The 13,622-nt window shown below is 40.4% G+C and overlaps 1 protein-coding gene across 3 annotated transcripts in view; it reads right to left on the bottom strand.

The window, feature by feature from the left end:
• Nucleotides 1-2,105: 2,105 nt before the first annotated feature.
• Nucleotides 2,106-13,622, bottom strand: part of AUH (AU RNA binding methylglutaconyl-CoA hydratase) — a 162,935-nt gene continuing 151,418 nt past the window's right edge. The window contains exons 5-8 of one of the 3 annotated variants that reach the window (XM_079925499.1): nucleotides 13,300-13,487; nucleotides 9,982-10,032; nucleotides 8,387-8,434; nucleotides 2,106-4,176 (exon numbers count right to left, since the gene is read on the bottom strand). In XM_079925499.1, the coding sequence (XP_079781625.1) occupies nucleotides 4,099-4,176; nucleotides 8,387-8,434; nucleotides 9,982-10,032; nucleotides 13,300-13,487 (365 nt within the window). In that variant the 3' untranslated portion in view covers nucleotides 2,106-4,098. The remainder of the gene's footprint in view (nucleotides 4,177-8,386; nucleotides 8,435-9,981; nucleotides 10,033-13,299; nucleotides 13,488-13,622) is intronic. The other 2 variants (XM_079925497.1, XM_079925498.1) reach the window with 2 other exon arrangements.

The following is a 13,622-nucleotide window of genomic DNA, read 5'->3' as shown; positions in this document are numbered from 1 at the left end:
ACATACACATGTATCGGTAGCCTTTGGCTGTGTTGTTCAGCTGTTTTCAGGCTTAAGAGTAATGACAGGTCAACAGCTCCAGGTTCAATTCCTGACTCCACCACCCACCTATAATCAGGCTATGCTCCAGCCTCCTGCTCTAGATCCCAGGAATAACCAGTGCCTCTTCTTTCCTGGATGCTATGAAGAAGAGTAAATACAATAGCGCATGGAAACACCTGGAAGTATTTAGGGCTTCATAAATGGTAGTCATTATCATCATAACAATACCCAACCCTGATTCTCTGATTGTATTCACATCAGTATCTTCAATGATATTGTCAAAATGTTCTCATGATCAAAACATATAATACTGTGTTTTCTATACTTTTAAGATAGGATTGACAAGCTGGTGGCTATGAGCTCACTTTGCTGGTTCCAGGGAATTGTCAGCTGAGGAAGGGCTGTATTCCTACCTTGCCTCCTTTAAGCTGGTGTGTGGACGACTGTCATGAGGGCTGGCTCTGACCACTCGAGAGGTGCCATGTCTTGGTCTGTTCTTGGGGTCCTTTATTCTGTCAGGTGCCCAGCTGGCTCACACTGCCCTGAGGATTGGTTTAGGAAATATGGCACACCAAATTGTTTGATTAGGAGCTAACCCTCTGAGGGGTAACTGAATTTTGGGAGGTTCCCAAAGAAAAGGCATTTCAAACAGTGAGTTTTTAGGGCTTGAGACCCACAAATATTTTGAGCAGAGTGTTTGATCCCCCTATCTGCCAAAATACCCCCAACCACAATCTGTAGCATCTCATCTATGCAGAAGAGTGGCTCTCATTTTACCAAAATATTACCAAGTAACTTTAAACTGCTCTATTTTTTCTTTTGTGACACATGTACACATTCTTGTTAAATATAAGAAAATTTCTACTGTCTTTTGATAAAGCCCAATAAATGCTGACATACATTATTTAACTAGGTAAGTAAACAAATAATAACGGCAGGATTAAACATTTAAGAAGTCTGCCTGCCTGCCAGGATTTTTGGACCCCAAATCAGAGCAAATGCAGGGCCTCACTTAACCAGAAGAGAGAGTTAAGATTAAGTGAGGAAAAGGGTCAATGGGTAGCCAGCTATGAGTCCATATGAAAATTAAGCATTTTCTGTAAGTATGGTATACATGAAATGACACCCCACTAACCTAGTCCATGTCCAGAGTGCTATTCTAAGTATCGTCAGAAAAGTAACACTGTGTGACAAGCCAGATTTCTTGACAGCTAGAGGGGAAAAAAACCCCAGGAAAACCATGTCTATTTTTTATTGAAAACAACACAAACTGGAAATGACCCTTTAAATCACAGAAAATGAATCACAGGAAATCTGAGTCTTCTTTTGGCCATGATTACAAGTCCTCTCGACTCAGAGTCTCTGTCACTTGGAGACCTCTCTTTCTTTCAGAGATAAGTTATAAATTAACCAGCACTACATTACCTCAAGACCAGTAGGTCTCCTGCTCTGAGGTAACATGAAATATTTTTCCCCTGAACTGTAAGTGTGCCCGGTTAATCATCCTCCCTCTTGGTCGCCTTTAACTCATCTGAACATATGGATACATCCACTGTGTTACCAGCTTGCATCATGTGGTTTCAGTGTGAGGACTCGAAAACACTCCAAGCCTGGGAGGAAAACAAAAGGAGCTGCTGGCCCACGTGCTGGTGCAGGCACTCCCTCAGGGACGAGTACCCTCCCCACCCCCGCCAGCACCCAGTCACTGGGCTTCGACCCATGGGGTGTGTTAGGACCACCCCCCCAGCAAGACTGCCCTGCTGAAGAGAAAACCAAGGGAAAGGCAAACATCTATACAGACAGCTGGGCAGACACGTTGAAGTGACTACAGGATGAGGTCTTTGCTTTCAGATACACTCCATTGACTTAATCACTCCAGGGACTTAATCAGAACTTGTTAGGAAATTAAATGGCGTTCAATCAGCAGCAGACTCCGAATCCAAGTTAGGAGAGACAAGTCACTCAGCACACTCAATATTTTTCCCCGTGAACATAATTATTTCCTACTCAGAATGGAAGTGGAATTTGCACATGTCACGGACAGAGCCAAGGGGTCCTGAAACGTCTGAAGGATCATGAAAACAAGGACCAGCACTTTATTTGCAAATTATCCTGCAGGAAATGAATGGTACAAGTTTATCAGCAAAGTGTACACACCATCAGATACAATCACCACAGAGCCCAATGTAAATTTTAATAAGCTCCTTTCATATGATGGCGATCAGCTGAGCAAACATCATAGTCTGCACAGTGTCAGCAGCAAAGGTGACAAAGAGCACAGCACTTGCTGTAGTACAAGGACGCACACAGTAAGCAGGCCTGCCCCCTGGCACGGTGCCCATCAGCTGAGGTTAAGTCCACGCTTACCTCTTTCAAGGATTTTAGAATTGAGATTAAGAGTTCAATTTCTCAAATTAAAAAACAAAAGTTTCGGTGATTTAACAAATTCCAAGTCTATATCCTTTAAAGAGCAAGGAGGCTGTGGTGCAGAGCATGGGAATGCATGAAACAGGCAGTCACCCATGTGTCGAACTTGACTTCACTGCAATGAAGCACAGCTGCAGCGTTTGGGGACAGTGGGGGACCCCTGGAGCTGGAAAATAACAGGCGCGGGTCCTGGAAAAGGGGGACTTCTCCAGCACTGCTGGACTCAGCCCTGGATGCAGCCTCAAAAGGCAGTGTGGTTTGATCAAATGAACACAAAATAAAGCTAGCCCAAATTCTTTCAGGGAGCTGTACTGTTCCGCTCCCTTTTGCACACTGAATTCTACAGCTATTTCCCACACACTTCCTATCTGTCCCGCAGGCAAGGCTATATAAACTCACATACCCCTGGAGCACCTCCATTTCTAGTTGCTTGCCTGGCCAGGGGTAGAAAGGCATGACGTTTGTTAGAACGGGGAGAGAGGGGTGATGTGTTCACCTCCTTTCCTTACTGAAATCAGCTGCAAACAGCTTGGGAGAAGGAAGCAGAAAACAGGTTTCACTTCACCCTTAATCCAGGACGAAGCCACTTCTAAGGGCCAACCTTGGCTGCACCATTTTTTTTTTTTTTTTTTGCGGTACGCGGGCCTCTCACTGTTGTGGCCTCTCCTGTTGCGGAGCACAGGCTCCGGACGCGCAGGCTCAGCGGCCATGGCTCACGGGCCCAGCCGTTCCGCGGCATGTGGGATCTTCCCGGACCGGGGCACGAACCCGCGCCCCCTGCATCGGCAGGCAGACTCTCAACCACTGCACCACCAAGGAAGCCCAGCTGCACCATTTTATTTCTGGGTTAGGCCAGGGGGCCAGGCCACTTGCTAGGAGGGCTTACAGGTACAACAGTTCCAGGCCTCCAGTTGGCCTCCACAAGGCCTTTGGTCCCAGTCTCTGACTGGATTAATTCTCCACCATCCATACTGTATTCTAAGACTGACTACGTAAAGAGGTCACCTGACAGAATCAGCAATGGAAAGGTGGTTTCTTCTAAAATCCAACATGCAATGATTTACTCAATACAAAAAGAACGGGGTAAGAGAAAAATTTCCACATTTCCTTTTCACTAATTTTACTTATATTTGATAATTTTCACTCAGAATTCTATCAGCTCCTTTTTCAGTATGAGATGTATGTGTGTGGGTGCATGTGTACCTTGAGAACTTTATTTGGTATAACTTCACATTTTTGGTACATGGAAATAATTTTATTTTCATACTGCAGCACAAGAGACATACAATCAATATTTTTTCCTAGCGTGTGCAATATATAAATTATTCACATTAAGAAAAATTAAGAACAGAAAGCTTCATATGCAGGAGGTATTTAAAAATGTATACCTAATTTTGAATTGGCGTTTTTGACAGTATACACTATTAGCTTTATAAATCTGAATGAAAATGACGATATACATTTGAACAAGTACACACAGGGGTCCACTCCAGATACTTAATTCAGTATATGGATAACTCGCTCTTCACTTTGGTCGCTGGGATTCCAGATGCTGAGGCATACGTGAATCTGAAAGATACTTCCAGAAGTATATTTATTACACTGGCATTTTGAAGATTTCTCTTTCTTCTACTCTCCTTTATAACGAGGGGTCCTTTTCTCTTTAAAAGCAAGAAGACCTTCAAGTCTGTCTTTTGTTGGAATAGTCTAAGAGAAGCAAAACATTGTTATCTATGCCAAACAATAAAGACAATTGTAAAAGTTTAATAAGCTTTAACTAAGGAAACTAATTGGAAGACAATCTAAAATTTTGAAATCATTTGAACAATTTAAATTATGTGACCAAATTTATCATTCTAACTCTAAGATGCTTTTTTTCCCATTTCAAATATACTTGAATAAAATTGACTTTACTTTTTTTAGACAATTTTAGGTCTACCAAAAAACTGAGCAGAAAGTTCAGAGTTCCCATATACTCCCTCAAGCCCCCCCACTGTTTCCCCTATTATTAACATCCTGCATTAATGTGATACATTTGTTACAACTAATGAGCCAATATTAACACAATATTATTAACTAGTCCATAGTTTACATTAGGGATATTCCATGGGTTTTGACAAATGCATAATGTCATGTATCCACCATTACATTATCACAAAGAATAGTTTCACTACCCTCAACATCCCTAATGTGTCGCCTAGTCATCCCTCATCCCCCACCCCACTGTCTTTTCCAGAATGTCATATAGTTGGAATCATATAGTATGCAGGCTTTTAAGACTGAAATCCTTCATTTAGTAATATGTATTTAAGGTTCCTTCCTGTCTCTTCCTGGTAGGATAGCTCATTTCCTTTCATTGCTGAATAACACCCCACTTATACATGTACTACAGTTTATCCATTCACCTACTGAAGGACATCTTGGTTGTTTCCAAGTTTTGCCATTAGGAATAAAGCTGCTATAAACACCGGTGTGTAGGCTTTTGTGTGGACACAAGTTTTCAACTCATTTGGATAAATATGTAACAACATGATTGCTAGATCATGTAGTAAGACTATGTAAGAAATGGCCAAACTGCGGTATCTTGTTTTTATTTGCATTTCTTAATGACATATGATGTGGAGCATATTTACCTATGCTTATTTGCCATTTGTACATCTAATTTGGTGAGGTATCTCTTCAGACCTTATACCCAGTTTTTAATGGGTTATTTTCTTACTGTTGAGTTTTAAAAACTCTTTGTATGTCTTGGATACATGTCCTTTATCAGATATATGTTTTGCAAAGATATTTTTCCCAGTCTGTGGCTTGTCTTTTCATTCTCTTCACAGTGTCTCTTGCAGAGTAGAAGTTAATCTTAATAAAGTCAAACATCAATTTTTTCTTTCATGAATTACACTTTTGGTGTTATATCTAAAAAGCCATGGCCAAACTCAAGGTCTAGAATTTCTACTATATTATCTTCGAGAAGTTTTATAGTTTTTCACTTTACATGTAGGTCTATGGCCCATTTTGAGTTAATTTTTGTGAATGGTGTAAGGTCAGTGTCTAGATTTTTTTTTTTGTAGTTGAATGTCCAGATGCTTCAGTACTATTCCTTTTTAAGACTATCTTTTCTTCATTGAATTGCCTTTCCTCTTTTGTCAAAGATCAGTTGACTATATTTGTATGAATCTACTTCTGGGCTCCCTTTTCTGTTCCATTGATCTATGTGTCTTTTCTTTTGCTAGTACCACACTATTTTGATTATTGTAGCTTTACTGTAAGTCTTGAAGTCAAGTAGTGTCATTCCTCCAACCTTGTTCTTTAATAGTGTGTTGGCCAATCTGGGTCTTTGGACTTTCCATATAAACTTTAGAACTGGTTTGCCAATATTAAGAAAATAACTTTCTGGAATTTTTATTGGGATTGCATTGAATCTATGATCAAGTTGGGAAGAAGTGACATCGTAATAATATTGAGTCTTACTATCCATGAATATGGGATATCTGTGTTTTTTTTTTTTTTTTTTGCAGTATGTGGGCCTCTCACTGTTGTGGCCTTTCCTGTTGTGGAGCGCAGGCTCCGGACGCGCAGGCTCAGCGGCCATGGCTCATGGGCCCAGATGCTCCGTGGCATGTGGGATCTTCCCGGACTGGGGCACGAACCCGTGTCCCCGGCATTGACAGGCGGACTCTCAACCACTGCACCACCAGGGAAGCCCCTGGGATATCTATTTGTTTAAATTGTGATTTCTTTCACCAGAGTTCCCTCTTTAGCCTGTTGATATGATGAATTATATTAACTGACTTTTGAGTGTTGAACAAGCCTTGCATATCTGGGAAAAAAATCTCACTTGGTTGTGGCATATAATTCCTTTTATATATTGTTGGAGGCAGCTTGCTAATATTTTGTTGAGGATTTCTATATCTATGTTCATGAGAGATAATGGTTTGTAGTTTTCCTTTCTTGTAATGTCTTTAGTTTTGTTATCAGGCTAATACCGTCCTCATGGAATGAGTTAGGAAGTATTCCTTCTGCTTCTATTTTCTGGAAAAGATTGTAGATAATTGGTGTAATTTCTTCCTTAAATGTTTGGTAGAATTCACCAGTGAAACCATCTGCACCCGGTGTTTCCTATTTCGGAAGTTTGTTAATTATTGATTTAATCTCTACAACAAACATAGGACTATTCATATTATATTTCTCCTTGGATAAATTTTGGTATATTTTGTCTTTCAAGGAATTGGTCCATTTCATCTAGGTTATCAGATTTGTGGGCATATATAGTTCACAGTATTCCTTTATCTTTTCAATGTCCATAGAATCAGTAGTAATAATCTTTCTTGCATTTCTGATATAATTTTTATCTTCCTTTTTCATTGATTATCCTGACTAGAAGTCTGTCAATTTTATAGATCTTTACAAAGAACCAACTTTTGGTTTTGTTTTCTATCTATTGTTTCCCCTTTTTCAATTTCACTGATTTCTGCTCTAAAGTATTATTTGTATTCTTCTGATTTGGGATTTAATTCGATCTTCTTTCTCCACTTTTGAAAAGTGCAAAGTTATTATTGATTTTAGATCCTTCTTCTTTTCTAATATATATATTTAATGCTATAAATTTCTCTCTAAACATTGTTTTTCATATATTCCCACAAATTTTGATAAGTTGTGTTTTCATTTTGATTTAGTTCAAAATATATTTTAATTCCTCTTGAGACTTTCTCTTTGACAAATGTTATTTAGAAGTATACTGCTTAACCTTATTAAAAAGATTACATCTCACCATTAATAGGTGGGGTTCCATCTATCTTTCTGTGATTGACTTCTAGTTTAATTCCATTGTGGTCTGATGGAATACTTTGTATGATTCCTGTTACATTTGATAAGATGTGGCCAAATATGCTTTTAAATATTTTTTTCAGACTCTAAGGTTGTCCATTTGTAAGAGGTTTGTAATTTAGTTCATTCATGGTATGTGCTCATCAATGACAGGTGGTAATTTATATATACAGACCAGGCGCAGAGTAACACTCTAGCTGTTGCTCCTAATTCATGATACTGCCATGCTTAAATGGGAGCTGACACAGTTTCCAATTCTCAGAAAAGGTAGAACAAAACTCTTTTGCTACTTTAGATGCCTTAAAACAAGCACCTAAAGTATCTTTCATTTTAAAAAGGATGGAAGGGGCTTCCCTGGTGGCGCAGTGGTTGAGAGTCCGCCTGCCGATGCGGGGGACACGGGTTCCTGCCCTGGTCCGGGAAGATCCCACATGCCGCGGAGCGGCTGGGCCCGTGAGCCATGGCCGCTGAGCCTGCGCGTCCGGAGCCTGTGCTCCGCAATGGGAGAGGCCACAACAGTGAGGGGCCCGTGTACAGCAAAAAAAAAAAAAAAAAAAAAAAAAAAAAAAAAGGATGGAAGAAAGGAAGGGAGGAAGGAAGATTTGTTCCTCTATAAAAAGCCCTATTAATTTGTGAACAAAAAAGAAAACTGTATACGTAATCAAACTAGTGAACTTTCAGTGGGTAGGAGGAAAGGCTCAGAACATCAGGAAAAGCCAATGAGTCTCAAATACTGACGTTTCCTGGAGGCACGTGCTCACAGCTGCCGTCTTCACACCTCTCTACCCTGGAGTGAGGGTTCAAGACCACACCCAGAAAATACAACATGAGCCAGAGAGACAGCTATAGCACAAATGGTACTAACTTAACTATTCTAAGCATTTTCTAAATTACATAGACAGGAGTCATTAGTATGTGGAACAGAATCAGTCATAAGAGCTGGTAACAGTCAAACAGCAGAAATAAATAATTTCAACCCATCTGTATGATTTTTTAATAGTGTATATATATCATGGTTCAGTGATATGTAATTTAGTTGACTTATACAGAAGGTAAGGGGTATCTGCATTGAATTTGTGGTTGTATTACATACCTGAGCATAACAAGCTTCTTCTATGGCTAATCCTGTTACTAAATCGACCTGAGGATAAAAATATAATTCATTTCAGCAAGAATTACTTTTAAAAATATGGTATACTCATAAATATAAATTCAAATTTAATAACTTTTTTCCAAAAGAACAGAATTCTTTGATGTAATACAGCAAATCAGAAGTACGACCAGCACGAGAAACTCTGGAACCAGGTTGCCTGGGTTCAAATTCTGACTCTACCATATGGGAGCTGTGTAACCTTGGTTACCCAGGTTATTTAACCTCTCTTGCCTCGGAGAAGTGTATCTGAACAGGGAGTTAATTACAGTATGTATCAAATGGGGTTACTGTGAGGATCACGAGTTAATCTAGGTGAAGTCTTTATAAACTACATAAGCTATACATTGGGTTGGCACATAGGGTCATATAAGGTTTTTGCTATTAGCATTGTTACTATTTTCTCTTTTTAGAGAAGTTTTTTAAATTAATTCATTTTATTTATTTTATTTTTGGCTGTGTTGAGTCTTTGTTGCTGCGCGTGGGCCTTCTCTAGCTGCGGCGAGCGGGGGTTACTCTTTGTTGTGGTGCATGGGCTTCTCATTGCCGATGGCGTCTCTTGTTGCGGAGCACGGGCTCTAGGCGCGTGGGCTTCAGTAGTTGTGGCACACAGGCTTAGTTGTCGTGGCTCGCGGGCTCTAGAGCGCAGGCTCAGTAATTGTGGTGCACAGGCTTAGTTGCTCCACGGCATGTGGGATCTTCCCGGACCAGGGCTCGAACCCGTGTTCCCTGCATTGGCAGGTGGATTCTTAACCTCTGCACCACCAGGGAAGTCCCAGCATTGTTATTACTATGTAAGAATTTTTAAAAAACAAATACTTTGTAAATTTTTAAAAATGTATTTATTACTAACATATTTAACCTCTTTTTACTGCTGTGAAGGCCAGGAAAATATAGTGGCTCTGGGTCTGCAAGGAAGAAATATCTTTCTTCAAAATTCCTGTAGTTAATTTATCCAAAATACAACTGCTGCAATGAAAAGCCCAATGTAAATGGGTACCTGCATTGCTCCCTTGCCCTGCTTACTTCTCCCCTGTCCTGGGGCCTCCACTCCTTTGGAGCTATCTCTCCAGAGTAACCCCAGGGCCCCCTGCAGGGTTTATGTGTGTCTCACTGCAGAAAGCACATCAAGAAGTTAAAGATGGTCTCCATCTTTAGGAGGAGCTTTGAGCCAGGAAGTTCTCCTTAGAACATTTTTTTATAATATGATACTGGTGCTGAGTATACACAAAATGCCCTTTTCCTTTGGTTTTCTATGAACTACTAGCCAATAAATCTATTAACTCAATGGCATAAATAATAAGCATGTCATATGCTGCAGTGCATCAGTGAAATTACTGAATTCTGTGATTATGATACTGAAGCAACAACAGATATAAGCAGAATGCAATCACTGATGTAGCTAAAAAGAACCTCAGTAGCTTTCAGTAATCACAGCAGTGAAACAGCTATATTTTAGAATATTAAAAAATAATGGTTCATTTAAGTTAAATCTCCACTACCTATTCCAACAAGAAACTCAAACTTAAGGCACTCACCTCCATCCCTTGATTAATTGCTAATTTTGCCACTCTCATTGCAACAGGTCCCTAAAATTCAAATTAAAGAAACATATTTTAATTATTTATGCAAATCATGTTGTACATCTCAAATTCAGAAATTCCCTTTGCTGGATCCATGGCATAGAGGCAACAACGGCTGTAAGATAGCTGACGGAAAATTTATTTTAGGAGCCTTGCAAGGCCTTAATTAAACAGCAATTGTAATAATCTATTGCACCAGCATGTTACACAGATTTCACAACATGCTGTAGCACAGCAAACTATATGCTTGGAGGTCAGCAGGTGGTATGTGTCCAGTAGGGCTTTTAATTGTTCAGCAAATTTCCCTACAAGTTAAGTAGGAAAAAGAAAAGGAGATAAAGTGTTTGGCACAATAATACACCCATGAGTGGTTCGACAGAACCCTGGGCTTGAGATGAGGCTGACACTATTGATTAACATGGGATTCAGATATCATCTGTTTCAGGCAGTGGAGCTGTATCTTTCTTCCCTGAGCATCAGTAACTAACCACGATGATGATGTATTAGTAAAGATGCGTCCTCCAGGCAGTGCTCCCACATCACACAAAAGCTTCAAGTCCAAATAAGTCCTTCAGGATCTGTGAGGGTCACAGAGGAAAGAATTGGGAGTCCTCTGCGAGAAGGGACAAATAACTTTGTCTTAGAAACCATAATCCTCCAGATGGAATTTGATTATTTGATCACATTTTAAATCCCTGAAAATTGTTTATTGGGTGATGAATTAAAATTCAATGGCATGTTTTTTTTTTGTTTTTTTGCGGTACGCGGGCCTCTCACTGTTGTGGCCTCTCCCGTTGCGGAGCACAGGCTCCAGACGCGCAGGTTCAGTGGCCATGGCTCACGGGCCCAGCCGCTCCGCGGCATGTGGGATCTTCCCGAACCGGGGCACGAACCCGCGTCCCCTGCATTGGCAGGTGGACTCCCAACCCCTGCGCCACCAGGGAAGCCCCAATGGCATGTTTTAAAGCATCTTTTGAATTAAAATGCAAGAGGCTCTAAATAACAGGCACAACAGAGGACTCCAATAAGTGAATGGATAAATGTATGATGGCATGAAAAATGCCATTTTTTGGTTATCTACTTTAACCTATCTAAATTCTCTTCCTAAATCACATGATGAAAAATCTTTTTCAGAGACTGCAATTTTCCGAGCCTTAGGCCTCGGATTCTTAGTTAGAATCCTTCCAGATGTGATTTGTATGTATGTTACACATACTAGTTTTTTTTATTTCTTTCAAGATCATCAATTCATTTTTTTTTTTAACAGAGTGCTCCTCTCACCAAGAAACTTATCCATTCACTTTTATTACCAGTTGACCCAGACAAGTGCTAGTCAAACTTCCATATGCACACAACTCCCCAAGCCCCTGGTTAAAATGGAGATGCAGACTCAGGGGTCTGGCATGGGCCGGGGATTCTGCAAGTCTAACATGTTCCCAGCGGATGCCTGGACTGCTAGTCCACAGACCACACTTTGGGCAGCAAGGTTTATAAAACTGGAGAAACAGGAAAATGAAAATGCTATTAGATATAACGATTAATTAGTTTCTCTTTTAAAATAAAAAACCAGTGCCTCTTCTTTATATACAAACTTTTTTCCTAAGATAGAAAAATGGAAGTAACATATAATACAGAAATCACCTAGAAATACTAATTTTATAGAAGCTTTCTAATTATTTAGAAGACTAATCATTTAGTAACAAGGTCTGTAAAAATGAAGATTATTCCACCTCAAATTCTGTTTTGTAACTTTTGTATACAGTTTCACAGTTACACATTTTCCAAAGTCATTTGACATCTCCCTTCACCTGGGGAAAAATTGATTTCAGCAATTAATGTTCTCAGAGGCATGTCCTTCAGATGAAAGAGACGATGAGTTCTGCCTGGTTCACCACGTGGTAGGGTGCAGCCAGATGTCAGGTTGGAGGTGGGGAGAAGGGGGCTCTCGGTCGGGGTGAGCTGTGGGCAGTGATGGCATTAACAGCGCTGCAGTCACAGGAGAGAGAGCCAGTTCCCAGGAGTGAGATAAGGAACCTGAACCACAGAGGTGCCAAGGGGCTAATGAGCCACCTGGGCAGAGCTCTGGAATAGGGAGCTGAACGCTCCCATCCGAGGATCAGGAGAGGCTGTGAATCTCAGAACTCGGGAGCTGTTTTTTTTTTTTAAAAAACTAGTAAAAATCTTTTCTACTTGCTCTCTCTCCATCAATTCAGAGTATAAGACTCTGTGTTACCTCATATGGGGAATAAACTATATTATATAAGGTCCCTGCCCTGAAAGAGCTTATAGCTCATAACTTAACTGAGAAGGACTGAGGTAGCATCAACAGCAGGCAGTGTGGTTTTAGAAACCAACTCAAATGAGAGGACCCGTCTGACAGCTCTCAGGGGACAGGTACATCACAGCAGCCCTGGGCCTTGTCTTACAACAAAGAACTCCAAGGATGCCTCCCGAAACTGGATGCGAAACTCCAGACAAATGTGGAGGGTGCATGCATTTTTCTAGAGAGAGATTTCATGAGATTTCCCAAAAGGACCCATGGCCTTCGGTTACAAATACTGAGAGGTTACAAATACTGTTTGAGTTAGAGAGGAAGTAATTTTGACTCCAGAAGTTATAAAACTTTACACGCCATTAGGAATAAAGACAAGTCACTAATTGTTTACATAACAAAAATCCTTTAATCCATGATTTCAGAAGAAAGGAATATTTGAAAAATACTCCTAAAAGAGTGAGAGAACCAAGAAACCCCTAATACAGGCCCCTAGATGCGCTGTTATTAATATTACTCATGAGGATTATGATCTGTGAGTAAATGTGCAGTGAGTCCCAGATTTGAAGTGTAATTGTGAGGAAGCATATTGTGCACAAAGGAGTTAAAACAATGCCTACATCACCATAAAAACAAACACAATAAGACACACAACTGGTGCTGTTCAAGCAGGTTATCTCAGGTTATGAAGCTCACTTGGCATAATCGACTCTGGGCTCCTTACTTGTGTTTCAGTTTGGGGGCGATCCAGTGTGACAGCCCATCCGTCACTGTTTCTCTTCACGTGTACAGTCAGGTCAGAAGGGCTAACTTAAGTTGCTGGCAAGTTCTGTCCCACGTGATAAACATGTATGTGATATATTATCAACGTATGGCTACAATAGGGGACTCAGATTATCTTCAAATCTTAATTTTAATTCTGAAGGCTCTTAACATTAACCTAGTCAATTTGTTATAAAGTTATCTAAAAAGAGTAAAAGAAGGAAATGCAATTAAAGTACCTGAGGTAAAAACTCTCTTGCTAGGTCCAAGGCCTTTCTATAGGCAGCATCACCCTCCTCGTTCTGTTCCAGAACATGGCTGATCAAGCCCACTGCTTTGGCTGCTTGGCCATCGAGCACACGTGCAGAGAAGATGAGCTCTTTGGCCAGGGACATCCCAATGGCACGTGGCAGTCGCTGCGTGCCCCCTGCACAGGGGATGAGACAGAAAATGCAGGCAATGATTTGTCACCCTTTCAACACTTCAATGTTTCATTTCTTCTTTTATAAAAACAAACCAGGGCCAGAAGTTTATATGTCAAAATTAGTAACTGGAAAACTAT

Source organism: Stenella coeruleoalba (genome assembly GCF_951394435.1).
Source record: "Stenella coeruleoalba genome assembly, chromosome: 7".
Lineage (NCBI taxonomy): Eukaryota > Metazoa > Chordata > Mammalia > Artiodactyla > Delphinidae > Stenella > Stenella coeruleoalba.
The sequence above is the reverse complement of the archived record's forward strand: the minus strand, read 5'-3'. Positions and strand labels throughout refer to the sequence as shown.